Below are 19,040 nucleotides of genomic sequence, written 5' to 3'. Positions count from 1 at the left end.
GGGCAACACCTTAGGGATGGCTTCTTATCACATCTGCATTCCAGCCAGGGCAAGAGGGAAGTGGGAAAAGGACAGGGAAAGATAGGTGTCTTTACTTTTAAGGGCAGGCATAATTTCTATGCATCTCCTGTTAGTCACAACTTAGTCACGTGGCCACATGTAGCTGCAGGGAAAACTGGGAAATGCGATTTTTGTTCTAGATGCTTACATACCAGCTACAATTGGAGGTCGTGTTACTATGAAAGAAGGTGAGAATATCAGGGCACAGCTAGCAGTTCTCTGCCGCACTTTCCATACTGTAGTAGCCCTTGGGGTAGTGGGTAGGTCTTTTTACTTATTTACCAGGTCTGAGGTTCAGTGGTGGCAATTCTTTTGCAATATATGTCTTATCAAATCGATATGTTGTGCACTTTAAACTTACACAATGTTTTATATTGTGTAAAATATAAATTTTTTTTTTATATTTTGTTTTATATCTCAATAAAGCTGGGGTGTAAGGTAACCTTTTTTAAAAAAAGTGGCTAATATCTTTCAACATTAAAAGAAAAAAAAGTTGAACCCAGAGTCCTGGCTTATACTATCCTGTGGGCCTCTCCTCTCCTATCAAACATTTTGCTAGGTGTAAGCCTGGCTTACCTATAAGAGACTATATCCCTGGGAATGTCCAGCATTAATTGGCATCAGCTGGTTTTCTGGTGTGGATCTTAAAACAGCCTGATGAACAGTCCTGTAGGAACAGGGATTGGTACATTCACCACCTTTGCTTTGGGTTTTATCCTATACTCCCTTCTCCCTTCTCTCTTCTCTTCCCCACCCTTACCCACCTTGCCACTTAATCTAATGCGTGGGGTATGGTAGGCAATCAGTATATATTGAATCAACGTCTCCTTGAGATCCCTGGATATCAGTGCAGTAAGTAGGGCTTTGGACTGGGGCAGTGGTTTTCACCCAATTTCTTCTTGCCTTCACCTTGTTTTGATGTACTTCATACCCTTTGAGTAACATTTTTGATTATACATCGGAGTGGTCTTTAACCAAGGATTGAGATATCTAGGGAATTAGAGGAAGCGTTCTACAACAGTTCAGGCAACCTTCCTCTGCTTAGAGGTGGCGTATCCTTTTCCACCTCCACCTCACCCCATGTAAGAGTTACTGGAGTTGAGATGCCCAGTTGATCAAAGGCCTTCCAGTTCTCTTCACAACTAGACATTGGGTCTGACCTTTCCTCAAACCTGGCCTGCTATGTCAAGGACAATTATAAAAGTAGAGGTGGATTCTCCTAAGGATTCAGACAGCCAAGATACATATATAGCTCTGGCCGGTGTTGGTCAGTGGATTGTGTTATCTTCCCTTGCACCAAAAGGTTGCTGATTTGATTCCTGGTCAGAGCACATGCCCGAGTTGTGGACTCGGTCCTGATAGGGTGCACAAGGTAGCCATTTGATGTGTTCGCACATCGATGTTTCTCTCTTTCCCTCTTCTTTCCCCTCTAAAAAAAAAAGTCAATTAAAGAAATCTTTAAAAAAAGATTCATATATAAGTAGCTGTTTATTTCTTACCTCTTTTTTAAAAACTTTATCACAGACCTTTAAGTCTGTGCTTTCTGCTCCCCCAGCATTTTCCTAGCTCATGGCAGTATCCCTCAATCCAAGGCATCTATGGTTTTCCTATTCTCGTATTGGCAGGCTGCAGTGTAGCCAGTTGGAGCTCCCCCAGAGCTATCTTTAGCCTTCCCCCTCCTTCCTCTTTGGTGAGAAAAGGCCATTTCTTTTTATAGATATATATATAGTATAACTATTATTTTCATTATAAAAGAAACATGCCCTCTTCCCAAAAAAAGTGTAAATAGAGAGGCCATCCTTATTTCCTTCACATTTTATGTTTCCATCTTGTTTTTTCTATGTAAATTTTGACATAGCAATAAGTGTGCAGATTTTATACAATAATTTCTTTTGTAAGTTTAATGACCTAGAATGGCACTGTCCAGTTTGGTAGCTCCTAGCCACCTGGTGTTACTGAGCACTGGAAGCATGACTAGTCCTAACTGTAATGTGCTGAAAGTTAAAGCACTCTGGATTTCAAGACTTAGTACAAAACAATATCTCACTAATACCTTTGTATACCAGTTACACATTGAAATGATAATATTGCAACTATATTAAGTTAAATAAAATATATTGAAATTGCATCTGTTTTACTTTTTAATGTGGCTACTAGATAATTTAAAAGAGCATATGTGGCTGGTATTATCTTGGACAGTGCAGGACTAGAACAATTTTTGCTTCCTTACTATAAACTGTTTATAACCACCTTTTTAAAAATAACAAGTCTTGCCCTGGCTGGTATGGCTCAGTTGGTTGGGCCTCATCCAGTTCACCAAAAGGTCACCAGTTCACTTTCTGATCAGGACACATGCCTGGGTTGCAGGCTCATCCGCAGTAGTAGGAGGCAGCCAATCGATGTTACACTCTCACATCGATGTTTCTCTCCCCTTCCCTTCCTCTCTCTCTAAAAATCAATCAATCAATAAAAAATACCATCTTTTTAAAAAATAGCTTTCTTGCCGAAACCGGTTTGGCTCAGTGGATAGAGCGCCGACTTGGGGACTGAAGGGCCCCGGGTTCGATTCCGGTCAAGGGCATGTACCTTGGTTGCGGGCATATCCCCAGTGGGGGGCTGTGCAAGAGGCAGCTTATCAATGACTCTCTCTCATGACTCTCTTTCATTGATGTTTCTAACTCTCTATCTCTCTCCATTCCTCTCTGTAAAAAATCAATAAAATATATTAAAAAATAGCTTTCTTGCAGTACAATTTACCTACCAAAAATTCACACATTTTAAGTGAACATTTGAGCAAATTTACAGAGTTGTGTTACACCATCACCCCAATCCAGTTTTCGAACATTTTTATCACCCCAGAAAGGAACTTCATGCCCATGCCCTTTTTCAGTCTCCATTCTAACCCCTAGTCCCAGACAACCACTGATCTGCCTTCTATTTCTACCGATTTGCCTTTTGTAGACAGTTCATATAAATATAATATGTGGCCTTTTGTGTCTGGCTTTTTTCACTTAGCATAATATTTTCAAAGTTCATATTATGGCCTGTGTCAGAACTTTTCTTTTTATAATGGAACTAGAGGGCCAGTGCATAAAATTCATGCGGGGGGGACCGGGTGCGCGCAGTCCCCACAGCTGGATCTGTGCCCTCTCGTAGTCCAGGACCCTTTGCTCCTTACCTAAGCCGGCAGTCGGACATCCTTAGTGCTGCTGGGAGGGAGGAGAGGCTCCCACCACTGCTGCTGCGCTTGCCAGCCATGGCTAAGCAGTACTTCCCCTGTGGGAGCACACTGACCACCAGGGGGCAGCTCCTGCATCGAATGTCTGCCCCCTGGTGGTCAGTGCATGTCATAGCGACCAGTCTCTCTCTCTCTTTTTTTTTAATATATATTTTATTGATTTTTTACAGAGAGGAAGAGAGAGGGATAGAGAGTTAGAAACATCGATGAGAGAGAATCATCGATCAGCTGCCTCTTGCACACCCCCTACTGGGGATGTGCCTGCAACCAAGGTACATGCCCTTGACCGGAATCGATCCTAGGACCTTTCAGTCCGCAGGCTGACTCTCTATCCACTGAGCCAAACCGGTTTCGGTGCGACCAGTCTTTCTGGTCGTTCCACTGTAACTATCGCTTAGGCTTTTATTTTACAGATAATTTTCCATTATAGGGTATACCATGTTTTGCTTACCATTCAGCAGTTGATGGACATTGCCAAAACGAGAGGGTAGGTTGAGACAAAGAGTCGGGAGCATTAGGTTCTATTTTTGGCTCTGCTATTTGAGACTTCTCTGGGACTCAGTTTTTCACATCTTCATTTTTAAAAAAAATATATTTTATTGATTTCGTACAGAGAGGGAAGGAGAGAGATAGAGAGTTAGAAACATCGATGAGAGAGAGTCATCGATCAGCTGCCTCTTGCACGCTCCCCACCGGGGATATGCCCACAACCAAGGTACATGCCCTTGACTGGAATCAAACCCGGGACCCTTCAGTCCCCAAGCCGACGCTCTATCCATTGAGCCAAACCGGTTTCGGCAGTTTTTCACATCTTTAAAATAGGGCTGGAACTAGATCATTCAACAGATATTGCTAGAACTCCCTCCGGTCATTACCCTGAAGGTAGATAAACCAGTCCCTCCCTATGGGTATGCACAGATGGGTGGAGGTGAGTAACAAGTAGGAATAAAAAGTCGGAGGTGCTACAAAAGAACAACGGACTGGGTCCTTAGGAAGGCGGTCACAAAGGCACAAAAGAAAGACTGGAAGGAAGGGGAAGTTTGCCTGTCTGGCCATGGCTCTCTCACGTGGACATAGGGATTCAAGTGAGGGCTTCTCGGTAGGGTCAGATTGGCATTTTTTGGAAAATTCTAGTGGTTGGTAATGGGGCCCAGTGCTATAATACAGGCAAGAAATGCTAATGTTGCCTCTAAGTAAGGATAGATTTGAGAAGAAAATGTATTGGATGGGGGCGAAGGGGCTTGATGCGATACCTGAATAAACATGTAGGTGTTTTCACTAATGGGTAGATTCAGTATTGTTAGGATATTAATTCTCTCCACGTGAATCTAGAATCCTAGCAGAGGAATCGTTGGATTGAAGATATAAATATCTTAGGTTTTTAATATTAGCAGTTTTGCTTTCTAAAGAGTAGAGGTTATTTGTCCCCACATTGACACTGTACCTATTTCACTTTGTCTTTATCAGCATTGAATATTCATCTTAGAAAACTTTATGAGACTTCTCAGTAAAGATGGTGAATTAAACATAAAGATGGATACTTCCATTCTATACTGAAACTCCACTAAAATAGCACAGAGGGTTTTTATTTCAGGTAAAAAACAAAAACAAAAAAAACAAAAAAAAACAACGTGGAAAAACAAGAGAAGAAGACAATGATAAACAAAATGATTGAAACTAGAAAATGAACTAACCTGATTTATACCTCACAATCCCCCAAAAGTTTAATAATTGACGTCACCAGGTATTCTGGGAATAAAGAGAATGAGGTGAAAATAAGGATTGGTTCATGTCTATATAAGAAGCTGTGATATATCCTTCCATTCTGCGCAACTGGAAATACAACCCTCCTCACTCCAGCAACAGACTCGAAATTTAATTTTGAAGAGGTTAAAATAGATCTCTGGATTGAGATGTTCTATGTACAGTTGAGGGTGGAGGTACAGTGACAATGATAAGTCTTATTGTATACAGCAGGGGTCTTCAAACTACGGCCCGCGGGCCACATGCGGCCCACAGAGGAGTCTGATCCGGCCCGCCAGGTTTTTTGGGCAGTGAGCGCAGCCGAGGTGTTACAGTAGGAATTAGTAGTTCATATAGTCCGGCCCTCCAGCTCTCTGAGGGACCGTGATCTGGCCCCCACTTTAAAAAGTTTGAGGACCCCTGGTATACAGCCTGCATTCCGCAGTTCTCAGCCATAATCCTCTACTTGGCTCTCAGAACACTGCAGTCACACTTTTTGCCTTCAAGAATCTGGCCCAAAAGGAAAGACCTAGAGTTTCCCAAACTACCGTGTTTCCCCGAAAATAAGACATCCTCCGAAAATAAGACCTAGCGCATGGGAAGATAAGACATCCCCTGAAAATAAGACCTAGCGCAACTTTGGGAGAAAAAATTAATATAAGACACTGTCTTATTTTCGGGAAAACAGGGTAAATGGCTCAGCCAGATCACCCTACAATGAAGTTCACAGTTGACAAACTTAACAACTATGTTTTCAGAGTTTCGATTCATTTTTTTTTTCATTTCTTAAATAGAAGTAGCCACAAATTAACGCACAATCAAGGAAACTGTAGAAAACAAAATGGAACCAAATAGGAAAAAAGCAACTTAGAGAAACAGCGTAGGCAGGGAGAAGTAAACTTTAAAAAGGTAAAGAAAATTAACATAATTAGTAACTTTAGGGATGAGGATATATTGCAAACGAAATAAGGACAATTACTATTTTAAAAGAGGATACAGAGAACAAAAAAGAGCTCTTGGAAATTAAAATTATGCTACAAACTGAAAAAATTTTTATTTTATTTTTTTTTCATTTTCAAAACTTGAATGTCAAGAGCAAAACTCTGGCTATTAAATAATAACAAAACAATGCCAATGCAAAACAACAATATGAGAAATCAGAACTATGGACATATTAACATTTTTAGCTACCAAATGAAAGAAAGTCTCTTTTGCTGCTGGCGTATATTTACTCAAGCCCTTGGACTTGGCTGCACAAGACTTTGCAGAAGACTGGAAGCTTACAGACGCTAGCATGAGCAGGAACATGGTTGAAAAGTCGCTTCCACTTCTTGCTTTTCCACAATCTGCTGCACTTAGTCGTTTTCTTCAGATGACCCCATGTTGGCACCTCAGTCCCTTGTGTATCTTTCCGTTTTCTTCTTCCCCTTTGCTGTCATCGGGCAACTCTCAGTCCTTTTGAGTGAAGGGACACAGGAGCTTCTCTCGGTACTTGTGGTGACAGACGTAACACTCTGGCACCTGGATTGGCTACATTGCTCCTTCTCTTGTTGCCTCTTTGGGCCCACGTTGGGCGCCAGAATTCGGGGGCCTGGTGCGGCGGGGGCCAGACGTGGTGGGGATCTCCTTTTTCCGCGTCCTGCACGGAAAGAGAGATGAACAAACCAGTTCTAAGTGGAGGCGGCCAGGGATTGAGAAATATTAGAAATAGAGAAGACACAGAGATAGATTTTAAGCTGGGAGCTGGGTGGGCCACCATACTGTCGGCTGGAGAGGCAGGAAGAAGACGACTGAAAAATAAATTTAAATAAAAAAACATTAGAAGATGAATAGTTAAGGAAATCTCCCAGAAAAAAAAAAAGTAGGAAAAATGTAGAGAGAATTACAGAATTTATTTAGGAGGCTCAATAATTAAATAGTAGGAGTTCTGAAAGGAAAATACAGAAAAACTGAAAGGATCAAACTGTTAATGAAATAATTGAAGAAAATGTCCCTGAACTGAACGACTGAGTTTTTGGAATCAAAGGGCCCACCCAGTACGTGAATGAAAACGGACCCACACCAAAGTATATTTGGTGGATTTTCGTATTAAACACTGGGACCAGAAAAGCCCTACAAGCTTTCTGAGAGAGAAAACAGGTTTAAGTCAAAGCATTAGTGATCAGAATGGCACCAGACTTTTCAAAAGTAACACTGGAATCTAGAAGACTAGAGCCATGCCTTCAAATGATTTTCAATTTAGGATTCTATATGCAATTTTTTAAAAAAAAGCTCTTCCCGTCATTTCTCAGTAAGCTAGAGAAGAGAATGTGCTCCAGCACAGCAAAGGAATAAACCAAAACCTAAGAAAGAGGAAACCTCGGGGTCTGGGAACACAGGTGATCCTTCACAGGAGAGTGATAATCCAGGAAGGACAGCTGGTCCAGACTGGAACAGATCATAAGTCTCCATGAGAGACTACAGAAATGTGAAAACTGATAGCAGAGTTGGACACTTGTCCAAAAGCTAGGGATTAAATTACTGATACATGCGTAGAAAATTCAGCAAATTGAGATGTAGGCTGAGGCATGTCGTTCGGTATTAAAATGCCAGAATAAGAAGAGGTGATGGTTGTTGGCTCTGGGGAGGAGAATGGCAGGGTCTGCTGGTTTTATAACGGACGTCGGAGAACCATTTGAAGCTGCATCTATGACTGATAATAATGAAAAGACCTTGACTAGCTTAATGAAAGGTGACATTTTAAATTTTTTAAAAAACTACTGCTGAGCTTGAAATATTTTGGTGCGTACAATTCTTACTTTTGACTCCAATCTTCCTGTCACCTGTCAACACAAAACCTTGAGAGCCCAGAGACCAATGGTCAGTCCTCCCAGCGGGTGAGGGTCTGGGGAATCTGTTATCAGACTGTGTTTCCCGAGGCTTTCCTTGGTCTCCATAAGGACCCTGCACGGAGATCAGGTTTCTGCAGACCTGTCTCAGTGACTCTGGCCTTCCTTCCTCAGGTTGTCCGCACTAACCAGTGCGCAGGAGAGTTCGTCATTACCTTCCCTCGCGCTTACCACAGTGGCTTCAACCAAGGCTACAATTTTGCCGAGGCCGTCAACTTTTGCACTGCTGACTGGGTGAGTCCAAAGGGTGGTAGGCTGGAAGGGAGCAGCAGGAGGAGGGTTATGGGGAAGCTGAGGCACCGCGGTCTCCACGCTTAGCCAAACTCCACCTTGAACCTGTCCGCAGCTGCCCGCTGGGCGCCAGTGCATTGAGCACTACCGCCGGCTCCGTAGATACTGTGTCTTCTCCCATGAGGAGCTCATATGCAAGATGGCTGCCTGCCCAGAGAAGCTGGACCTGAACCTGGCAGCAGCCGTGCATAAGGAGATGTTCATCATGGTTCAGGAGGAGCGGCGTCTGCGCAAGGCTCTGCTGGAGAAAGTGAGTGGTGGGGAGAGTGCCCCGGAGCAGATACCCTGGCATGGCAGAGTTTTGAACTAGAGGCCTAGTGCATGAAATTCGTGCACTTGGGGGGCCCTCCGTGCCATCTGTGCCCCTTCGCAGTCCCAGAGCCCTAGAAGGACGCCTGACTGATGGTTTAGGCTAGGGGTGTCGAACTCAATCAGAGAAGGGGCCAAAATCTAAAATCCAGCCTAAATCGCGGGCCGAATGGTTTACTGAACAGTCATAAACTGACAATGTCATAAACTGACAGCGGAGTGCAGTGATGACAGCGCAGTGCGGGCCACATTGCAAGGCCTGGCGGGCCGGATTTGGCCCACGGGCCTTGTGTTTGACATGTGTGCTTTAGGCCCTAGCGCTGCTGCAGAGGTGGGAGAGCCTCCCACCACTGCTGCTGCTCTCACCAGCCTTGAGCCTGCCTGGCTCAGGGCTTCTGGCTGAGCAGCACTCCCCCTGGAGCGCACTGACCACCAGGTGGCAGCTCCTGCATTGAGCATCTGCCCCCTGGTGGTCAGTACACGTCATAGTGACTGGTTATTCCACCGCTTGATCGATTTGCATATTAGCCTTTTATTATATAGAATGTTTTTATTGATTTCAGAGAGAGGAAGGAAGAGAGAGAAACAATGATGAGGAAATCATTGATCAGCTGCCTCCTGCATACCCTCTACTGAGGATTGAGCCCACAACCCCGGGCATGTGCCCTGATGGGAGCGGGGGTGGAGGACGCGGGGGGGGGGGGGGGGGGGGATGATTTAAACCAGCAACCTCTCAGTTCATGGGTCAGCACTCAACCAATGAGCCACACCGGCTCAGTGCTTACCTTTGTGAAAGCTGTATAGATTGATGTATATTAAATAACTGAGCCATAGCGGTGCTAGTATAGCTGTTCTTCATTATTATTTAAATAACCCAGCAAGGAAGGCTGGCATATGCTGATTGGCTGGATGACCTTTTCAAGTCACTTAACCTCTCATAGTCTCACTTTCCCACTCTGTGAAATGGAAATAAACACTAAACTTACAAGGTGGTAAAGCATGAGTAAGGTGATTTATGTCAAAGCATCTGTAGTAATAGCATCTGTGGCATTTGCGGTGTAGCAGCTGCTATTATTGGTAATATTAACACATGAAGAAAATGGTTGAAATATGGAACACTTCTTAGGAAATGCCATTTTATTACATTCAGATGGTTTCATAGCTCACGCTGAGGTGAAATCACCAAGTGGAGGGTAGTCCTCCTCGAATAGATTTCTCATAAGCATGTGTCAGTTGTGTGTGTAGATGAGTGTAGTTTAGCTGCCTTCTTAAAGTGCCACACTTCCCAGTTGAATTGTTTGTTTTTTGTCATTGAGTTGTATATTTATATCTTTGTATATTTTGAATATTAATCCTTTATCAGATGTATGGTTTACAAATATTTTCTCTCATTCCGTATGCTGGCTTTTCATTTTGTTTTCTTCTAGGAGTTTTATGGTTTTAGGTCTTCTGTTTATGTCTTTAATCTATTTCAAGTTACTTTTTGTGAGTGGTGTAAGATAGGGTCCAGTTTCATTCTGTTGCATGTGATTATCTACTATTCCCAGCACCATTTATTGAAGAGACTATCCCTTCCCCATTGAACAGTCTGGGCTCCCTTGTCAAAAATATTAGTTGACAGTGTATCTGTAGGGGTTTATTTCAGGGCACTCAATTCTGTTTCATTGATCCATGTGTCTGTTTTTTATGTCAGTACCATGCTGTTTTGATTACTATAGCCTTGTAGTATAGTTCAAAATCAGGAACTGTTACCTCCAGCTTTGTTCTTGTTTCACAAGATTGCTTTGGCTATTTGGCTCTTATATGGTTCCACTTATTCTAAGTGTTAAGATACTTTTCTAAGTCATTAGTTACTTTTATCTTTGTTAATCCTCTTAACAACCTAATGAGGCTCCTACCATTATCTCCATTTTATAAGATAAGGAAACTAAAACTTAATAGGTTTAAATAATTTATTCAAGATAACACAGCTAATAAGTGGCCAAGTGGGATTTGTAATATGCACTGGACATCATATTTTATGTAAAGATTAGGTGCTAAAGAAATAGAAGATTAAAAGCTGTTAAGAATCCAAATGTCCCTTTAAAACCCCTAAAATTGCCCATAATGGCAATTATCTTTCGTTTCCTCCCACAAAGCCAGCTTGTCCTCCATATTTTTGAATGGATTGCTTTTTCTTCATCTGAGCAACAGATGAAGTCATTGCTTATTAGGTTTGGAAGCCATGTTGTTTTAAATAAAAATTATATCTTTAAATAGTGGAGACGGGCACAGGTTTTATTTCTGAGACTTTTGTATGTGCACGCAGTGAGTCCTGCCTGCTAAGCCTTTCTCCTGCCTCCTCCCATGCCGAGCCACCTCTCTGGTGCCTTGGTTACCCCTTTCCTTATGTTCCCCCACCCAAAAGGCCCTTATAGCTGATGCCCATCGCACCCCACTGATCTTCCCCTCGGCCCTCTGGTCCCCCAGCTGTGAGAGTCTAGACTTCACAGAGGCAGGGTGCTTCTCCCCCCCTCCCCCCCCCCCCCCCCCCGCCCCCGGCTCTCGGCATAGCTTGGTTTCCAGCACGGGGCTCAGTGGTGGCTGACATGGGGGCCCTGTTCTGGTTCCATATAATATGCGTGGGTCGCACTGCCCCCAGGGCATCACTGAAGCTGAGCGAGAGGCTTTCGAGCTGCTCCCGGATGATGAGCGCCAGTGCATCAAGTGTAAGACCACGTGCTTCCTATCAGCCCTGGCCTGCTACGACTGCCCCGACGGCCTTGTCTGCCTTTCCCACATCAATGACCTCTGCAAGTGCTCCAGTAGCCGGCAGTACCTGCGGTGAGCCGGGGGGCCTACCTGGAGGAAGGGGGCCGAGGAGGGAGACGCAGAGCGGGGCGCGAGGTGCTCTTCTCTGGCCTCTTCCTCCAGGTATCGCTACACCTTGGATGAGCTCCCTGCCATGCTACATAAGCTGAAGGTTCGGGCTGAGTCCTTTGACACCTGGGCCAACAAAGTGCGAGTGGCCCTGGAGGTGGAGGATGGGCGGAAGCGCAGTGAGTGATGGGGGGGTCGGAGGGACTCCACAGGCAAGTTCTACTCCCTTTTCTTCTGTGCCCGCCCTCTCGCTCTGCCTGCACTCAGTGCCGCCCGCTCCTTGCCGCTCTCACTCTCTCCCCAGGCCTGGAAGAGCTCCGAGCCCTGGAGTCCGAGGCCCGCGAGCGGAGGTTCCCGAGCAGCGAGCTGCTGCAGCGACTCAAGAACTGCCTGAGCGAGGCCGAGGCCTGCGTGTCCCGGGCGCTGGGCCTGGTCAGCGGCCAGGAAGCTGGGTATGGCATGGCATGGCGAGGTGTTGGGCGCGCGTGGCACCTGGGAAAAGAACTTTGAGAAATGGACTCTGAGTGCCACTGGGCAGGCAGCAGCAGGCAACTGACAAGTTCGAGGTGGCCTGGGAGGTGATGGGGCGGGGGATGGGGGGAGAGGGGAGCAGAGAGACCATGCAATTAGAATTGTAGACCGAAGAGGATCTTGGTCCCAAGAAAGCTAGAAATGTTCCTTTTTTTCAACACCTGGGGGGATCTCAGACAGGCCGAGGGGACATGTGGGCAGGGAGGGCCTGTGGGAGGGTTAGGGGGGTCTTGAAGCATAAGCCTGACAGCTCCCAGTGGAAGATGTATTGAAAAGTCCAGCTGCTGAGACCATCAGTGAATTTGTAAGCACCCCCTTCTCAAATATATCCTATATTCCTCTCGTTGTTAACCCTCAGAACAGCCTAGTGAGGGTGGTACTGTTATCTCCACTTTAGAAGCTAAGGCAGCGCGTGTTCTCGTCCTATGAATGCGTTTGTATCTGAGAACCCCCTCCCCCGGGGCAAGCTGAAGCCTGAGAGATCCAGGTGGGGGTTGGAGGACAAGTGTCAGGTCTCCGCACAGACGCGGAAGGAGGGGACGTGAAACCCCACATGTGAAACCTCGCAGTCCCCACAGGGTAGCCGATGTCCAGATGACCTTGGCCGAGCTCCGGGCCTTCCTGGACCAGATGAGCAACCTGCCGTGTGCCATGCACCAGATCGGGGACGTCAGGGTAAGCAGAGGTGGTCTTGGGGTGCCACCGAATGCCCGGGCAGGTTGGGGGGCCTGGGCCGCAGGCCACGCTGGGCCCCCTTAAGCGTCACTGTGGCTGCCTCCTAGAGCTGGGGCGTGAGGGGCAGGCTGCAAAGTCAAGGGCAGGTTTCCTGGTGGAGGTGAAAGAGGACAAGGAGGAAGTACGAGGGTGTTTGTGAGCCTGGGGAGCGGAGTCAAGTTCAGGAAGGCAGAGAGTGGGCTAGAGAGAGCCATGGGCACTGGTGTGAAGGGAGGGGCTTGTGAGAGGGCCAAGCATAAGCGAGCGAGAAGGGGGTCCCGGTGCTGTACCTCAGAGCCCTCTGGGGACTTAAATAAGCAGAGACTCCTCCCCAGCCCTGATTACAAATCTTGGGGCGGAGCCCAGGAATCTGCATTTTAAACAGATCCCCCGAGGGCATTCAAATGGGCAGTGAGTGTCAGGGACCAGTGTCTCGGGGCACGGCGAGGGCAGTGAGCCCAGCCCATGCTAGGTTGTCCTCCCAGCACTACAGGTGGCACCAGCTGAAGGCTGTGCTCCTCCTCTGTGTCCCGCAGAGTGTCCTGGAGCAGGTGGAGGCCTACCAGGCTGAGGTGTGCGAGGCCCTGGCCTCCCTGCCGCCCAGCCCCGCGCTCCTGCAGGCCCTGCTGGAGAGGGGGCGGCAGCTGGGGGTGGAGGTGCCGGAGGCCCAGGAGCTCCAGCAGCAGGTGGAGCAGGCGCGATGGCTGGACGAGGTGAAGCGCACGCTGGCCCCCCCAGCCCGGAGGGGCACCCTGGCTGTCATGCGGGGACTGCTGCTGGCGGGTGCCAGCGTCGCCCCCAGCCCTGCCGTGGATAAGGCCCGGGCCGAGCTGCAGGAGCTGCTGACCATCGCCGAGCGCTGGGAGGAGAAGGCCCACCTCTGCCTGGAGGCCAGGTGAGTGTCCGGTGCTGGGACCAGCCTCGTCCCCCTCTGCCCTTCCCCGCCTTCGAAGTTGTTAGAGAAGCTGAAGGTGATTCCTATGGGTGGCCTTGGGTGCCAGGCTCCTGTGTGGGTGTATTGACTCTCCTTCCCTTTTCGTTCTCTATCTGATTTAAAAGAACAAACCTCCGTATACACATAGAGGCAGATAGTCTTGTGGGGAAGCAGAGGTGGACAGTCGCATGTACGGAGGAGTGCCTCTGCAGGCTGACGGTGCACACGAGCACAAGCACCGACAGGCAGACGGACACACATGGGTAGGAAAACATCACACACAGGGCAGCCTGACAAGACACAGCCCAGGTTGTGTGTGCGGGCCCCGCCGGCAGTGACTGGCAGCTACCCGCAGGCATCATACATGGGGCTCCCGCCGCTGTATCTGGTGCTCAGGCTGGACTTCCGGTCAGACAGACCACCCCTGCCTGAGGCCTCTCTCTTCCCTACCTTCAGGCAGAAGCATCCACCAGCCACACTCGAGGCCATAATCTACGAGGCAGAAAACATCCCTGTTCACCTGCCCAACATCCAGGCTCTCAAGGAGGCTCTTGCTAAGGCCCGGGCCTGGATTGCTGATGTGGATGAGATCCAAGTGAGGACCCTGCCGCCTCCCCCTCCCCCTCCCCCTCCCCCTCCCCCATACATTGGGCAGCGGGTGGGGTCGGCTCAGCCAGAGAGGGGAGCAGCTGGCACTCTGTGAAGAGGCTAAAGGTGCTCAGTGAGCAGCCTGAAGAGGGCTTGCGAGGAGAGAGGAGGCTGATGAGGGTGGGAATGGTGGGAGCAGGGCGAGGAGAAGAGGCAAAGCGTGATAAAAAGCACTGGTGGGCCTGGGGGCGGACTGGATGCGTGGGGGCTGAGCCAGTGGCTGTAGGAGTTTCGAGGGAGAGCCACGTGGGTACAATTGTCTCAGGACGAGCCCTGTTTTATTCTGCCGCCAACTGTGAAGTCCGCTCCGTCTTCCTGGCTCAGGCCGGGCACAGGGCAGCATCCGCAGCTGTGGGCACGCTGAGCTGAGCTCTGTCTCGCCCCTGTCCCAGAACGGTGACCACTACCCCTGCCTGGATGACTTGGAGGGCCTGGTGGCCGTGGGCCGGGACCTGCCCGTGGGCTTGGAGGAGCTGAGGCAGCTGGAGCTGCAGGTGCTGACGGCACACTCCTGGCGGGAGAAGGCCTCCAAGACCTTCCTCAAGAAGAATTCCTGCTACACGCTGCTGGAGGTGAGGGGCCCGCCCCGCTTCCCCGCCTCCGGCCTGGCTGGCGGGAGAAGGACATGGGGGGTTGGGGGAGTTCTGGGGCGGGAAGGGGGTGCAGGGGAAGCCCATCACGCCCCCTCTGCCTGCCTCAGGTGCTCTGCCCATGTGCAGACGCCGGCTCGGACAGCACCAAGCGCAGCCGGTGGATGGAGAAGGAGCTGGGCTTGTACAAGTCCGACACCGAGCTGCTGGGGCTGTCTGCACAGGACCTCAGGGACCCGGGCTCCGTGGTAAGGGGCTGGGGCCGGGTGGGGAGAGCTGGGGGCCACGGGGAGACCACCTGTGCCCTGGGCATAGTTCCCCTAGCTGGGGGGTGTTCATGGCATCAGGCAAGGGAAGGGCTGCTGACCTGCTCTCCCCCGTCCTGGGCCTGGCGCTGCAGATCGTGGCCTTCAAGGAGGGGGAGCAGAAGGAGAAGGAGGGCATCCTGCGGCTGCGACGCGCCAACTCGGCCAAGCCCAGTCCCCTGGCGTCGTCGACCTCGGCCGCCTCGGCCAGCTCCCTCTGCGTGTGCGGGCAGGTGCCAGCCGGGGCGGGCGCCCTGCGGTGTGACTTGTGTCAGGACTGGTTCCACGGGCGGTGCGTGTCGGTACCTCGCCTCCTCAACTCCCTGAGGCCCAGCCCCCCCTCCTCCCCGCTGCTGGCCTGGTGGGAGTGGGACACCAAGTTCTTGTGCCCGCTGTGTATGCGCTCCCGCCGGCCGCGCCTGGAGACCATCCTGGCCCTGCTGGTGGCCCTGCAGAGACTGCCCGTGCGGCTGCCCGAGGGTGAGGCCCTGCAGTGCCTCACGGAGCGGGCCATCAGCTGGCAGGGCCGCGCCAGGCAGGCTCTGGCCTCTGAGGACGTTTCCGCCCTGATGGGACGGCTGACGGACCTGCGCCAGCGGCTACAGGCTGAACCCAGGTCCCCGGAGCCCCCCATCCTCCTCCCTTCAGCCCCTGCCTCTGACCCTCTCAGAGAAGGCAGCGGCAAGGATATGCCTAAGGTGAGCCGCCAGCCCGGCTGTGGTCCCCAGATTCCTTTTGCCAGCCCCGCCCCTACGTGGGCTCCAGCCCTGGGCCTGATCTCTGACCTTCCACCCCCCTTGGCCCGCCCCGTCTGCCCCGTTTTATATTCTGTCCCGATTCCTGGACTGTTCCCTGCTGGCAGCTAGTGTCTGCCCTTCCACTCCAAGAAGGGGGGTGGGGGGGAGGATCCCAAGTGTCGGGTTGTGGGGGAAGAACCGAGTCTGGATCCCCAGTTACCACTCCCCGCTCTCACCCTCCCTGCCAGGCCCAGGGGCTGGAGAACGGAGACAGCGTGACCAGCCCCGAGAAGGTAGCCGCGGGGGAAGGCTCAGGTAAGAGAGGTAGGTGCAGAGGCGGCCAGGCGGGCACTGCACGTCGGCAGGCTGAACCACGCGGTCCTGGGCTCGGTGGTGGCGGGGGGGCGGCGGTCAAGGGCAGCCTCTAACCCAGCCTGTCTCCACACCCACCCAGACCTGGAGCTGCTCTCCTCGCTGTTGCCGCAGCTGACCGGCCCCGTGCTGGAGCTGCCCGAGGCAACCCGGGCCCCCCTGGAGGAGCTCATGCTGGAGGGGGACCTGCTGGAGGTGACCCTGGACGAGAACCACAGCATCTGGCAGCTGCTGCAGGCCGGGCGGCCTCCAGACCTGCAGCGGGTCCGCACGCTTCTGGAGGTGAGGACGGGACTGGGGGCAGGGCCAGGAGGTCAGGCCCGGCAGCCAGGGAGCCCAGGCCTGACCACTGGCCCACACCTCTTTCCGCCCATCTGTGACCACAGCTGGAGAAGGCAGAGCGCCATGGGAGCCGGGGCCGGGGCCGGGCGTTGGAGAGGCGGCGGCGGCGGAAGGTGGATCGGGGTGGGGAGGGTGATGACCCAGCCCGAGAGGAGCTAGAGCCAAAGAGGGTCCGGAGCTCAGGGCCAGAGGCCGAGGAGGCCCAGGAGGAGGAGGAGCTGGAGGAGGAGACGGGGGCTGAGGGTCCTCCCCAACCCCTGCCCGCCACTGGCAGCCCCAGCACCCAAGAGAACCAGAATGGCTTGGAGTCGGCCCCAGGGGCCAGTTCGGGCCCCTCCGCCCCTTTCTCCACTCTGACTCCACGGCTGCCCGTGCCCTGCCCGCAGCAGCCGCCTCAGCAACAGTCGTGACAGTGGCTGAGCCTGGCACAGACCCCGACAGAGACCCCCCTTGGCCTCAAGGATCCTCTTTCTGACCATCAAGCCTGCTTCTTGGGAGGTGGGCGAGTAGGGGGGATGGCCACCCCCCACCCCAGCCCACCCCCGAGTCCCTTGACTTTTATATTCTGACTCCAAGGTATTGTTCAGACCTCAGCTCCTGGGGGCCGGCCCCTGGAGTCCCCCTCCCTGGTAGCCTCTAACCAGCATTCCCAGACACCTGAGGCAGATGGACAGATGGACGGGCAGGGGGACCGGGGGTGGCTGAGGCTGGGCCAGCACCATTCCAGAGACAAGGCCAGTGCATATGCAAACTGGGGGACTCTCCTCTCCCTCACCCCAGTTCCAGCCCTGGCCAGGCCAGGCTACACTAACCTCCCCTCCCCCTCACTCTCCCCTTGCCCTTCCTCACTCTCCCCTCGCCTTCCCCCCCTTCTCCCCCCTCCCCTGACCGACCCACCCAGGAGGAGGAAACCACACAGCTGTGCTCAGAGTCTTTTAACTGATTCGGCGGGAGCCCCCAGGGCTCCGCCATCTGAAGAAAGCTTTTGGTGCTTGTCCTCACAGCCACCGGCCCTTCCCTCCCCTTCCCTCCCCTCCCCTCCCCTCCCCTCCCCTCCCCTCCCCGCCCCGTCTCCTTTCCTCCTCCTGGGTTCCTGTTGTATTGAAACAAGACCGTTGGTGTGTAATTAATTTGTTCAAAAGCAAACAAAAAAGCAAAACACGAAACCTGGTTCCAGCCGAAGCCTATCTTAATTTTATTTTATTATTTTCCTCTCGTTAGAAATAAAACCCTTAGCAACGTTTTTTGGAAACATGTTTCTGAAGTGCGTTTCTCTTCGGAGGGGAGAACAGTGAGTCCTCCATCGCCCGTCAGTGGAGCGGCTGCCGGGCTGGCTGCGGGCTCTGGAACGGAGTTCCACCAGGTTCTCCTTACCTGGAGGCAGGACAGCCCGAGTCTCCCCTCAGCCCCAAGCCAGTGTCCCCACCCCCGCAGGCGGCCCCGCGCCTCTCGCTTAACTCCCGCCGCTGTCTGCCCCCCTGAGCCCCAGAGTGATTTTTTTGGCTTTCTTGAGGTCTTTACGCACCCTAAAGTGTACCTGCTTTCAATGTACAATTCAGTAGATCAGAGGGATGTCGCTAAAGCGCAGATCTCATCGTGTCACTCTACTGCTTAAAACTGTCCGTGATGCTTCCTTGCCCTGAAGACCAAGGTTATATATATATAATCTCATTCTTTCTGGAATGCTTCCTGGCCAATCCATACGCCAGTCAGGGGCCCTGCCCTGCTTTCTCTCCGCCCTCAAGGGTTCCTTCTGCCCTTGAATGGGACTAAAGCTCAGATGTGTGGTCATTTGCAGCCTTGAATGCACTTTTGAGAAAACAGCTTTATTGCAATGTGATTTACGTACTGTGCAGTTCACCCACTTAAACTTGACAGTTCAGTGACTTACATTCCAGTTGTGCAACCGTCATCGCAAGAGATTTTAGAATTGTTTCATCATTCTGAAAAGGAATTCCACACTCCTTGGGCATCCATCCCTCCCCTGGTTTCCCCTTCCTAGGCCACCAGTAATATCTATGGATTTGCCTATTTTGAACATTTTATATAAATGGAATCATACAACATGTGATCCGTTGTGACTCTTCTTTCACTCTGCATGTTCGAGCGGAATCTACTGATGGCGTCTTTATGGGGGGGGGGGGGGCGCCAAGATGTTGTCCTTTTCTGGGCCCCAAAAGTGAAGGTGGTGGGCTGGGTCAGGGATCATCACGGGAGAGTGTTTGCATGTTTATGTGGGGCTTTGCATGCATGTCTTCTTAGGAGAGGCCCCAGCCCCTGTCGTGCAAGACCCAGATCAAATGTGACCCCTTCCAGCCCTGGCCATTTGGCTCAGTTGGCTGAAGCATCATCCTGCACACCAGAAGGTTGCAGGTTCAATCCCCAGTCGGCGCATATAGGAGGCAACCAATTGATTTTTCTCTCTAAGCTTGCATCCCTTTTATAAAGGGGGTCCTTGTCCCTCGAAAGGCAAGAACCA

At 50.9% G+C, this 19,040-nt stretch overlaps 1 protein-coding gene across 14 annotated transcripts in view; it reads left to right on the top strand.

The window, feature by feature from the left end:
• The window catches only part of KDM5C (lysine demethylase 5C), a 34,511-nt gene extending 15,884 nt beyond the window's left edge, over window positions 1–18,627 (top strand). For 5 of the 14 annotated variants that reach the window (XM_084870999.1, XM_084871009.1, XM_084871004.1 and 2 more), the window contains 14 exons: window positions 8,044–8,163; window positions 8,276–8,470; window positions 11,171–11,352; window positions 11,443–11,567; window positions 11,693–11,840; window positions 12,489–12,594; window positions 13,170–13,528; window positions 14,024–14,162; window positions 14,608–14,787; window positions 14,916–15,053; window positions 15,206–15,808; window positions 16,096–16,171; window positions 16,302–16,501; window positions 16,606–18,627. In XM_084870999.1, the coding sequence (XP_084727125.1) occupies window positions 8,044–8,163; window positions 8,276–8,470; window positions 11,171–11,352; window positions 11,443–11,567; window positions 11,693–11,840; window positions 12,489–12,594; window positions 13,170–13,528; window positions 14,024–14,162; window positions 14,608–14,787; window positions 14,916–15,053; window positions 15,206–15,808; window positions 16,096–16,171; window positions 16,302–16,501; window positions 16,606–16,971 (2,937 nt within the window). In that variant the 3' untranslated portion in view covers window positions 16,972–18,627. The remainder of the gene's footprint in view (window positions 1–8,043; window positions 8,164–8,275; window positions 8,471–11,170; window positions 11,353–11,442; window positions 11,568–11,692; window positions 11,841–12,488; window positions 12,595–13,169; window positions 13,529–14,023; window positions 14,163–14,607; window positions 14,788–14,915; window positions 15,054–15,205; window positions 15,809–16,095; window positions 16,172–16,301; window positions 16,502–16,605) is intronic. The other 9 variants (XM_084871011.1, XM_084871010.1, XM_084871006.1 and 6 more) reach the window with 5 other exon arrangements.
• Window positions 18,628–19,040: the final 413 nt, after the last annotated feature.

This window comes from Pipistrellus hanaki (assembly GCF_964339955.1).
Source record: "Pipistrellus hanaki genome assembly, chromosome: X".
NCBI classification, from domain to species: domain Eukaryota; kingdom Metazoa; phylum Chordata; class Mammalia; order Chiroptera; family Vespertilionidae; genus Pipistrellus; species Pipistrellus hanaki.
Note: the sequence above shows the minus strand (reverse complement) of the source record. Positions and strands in the feature narration are given on the sequence as shown.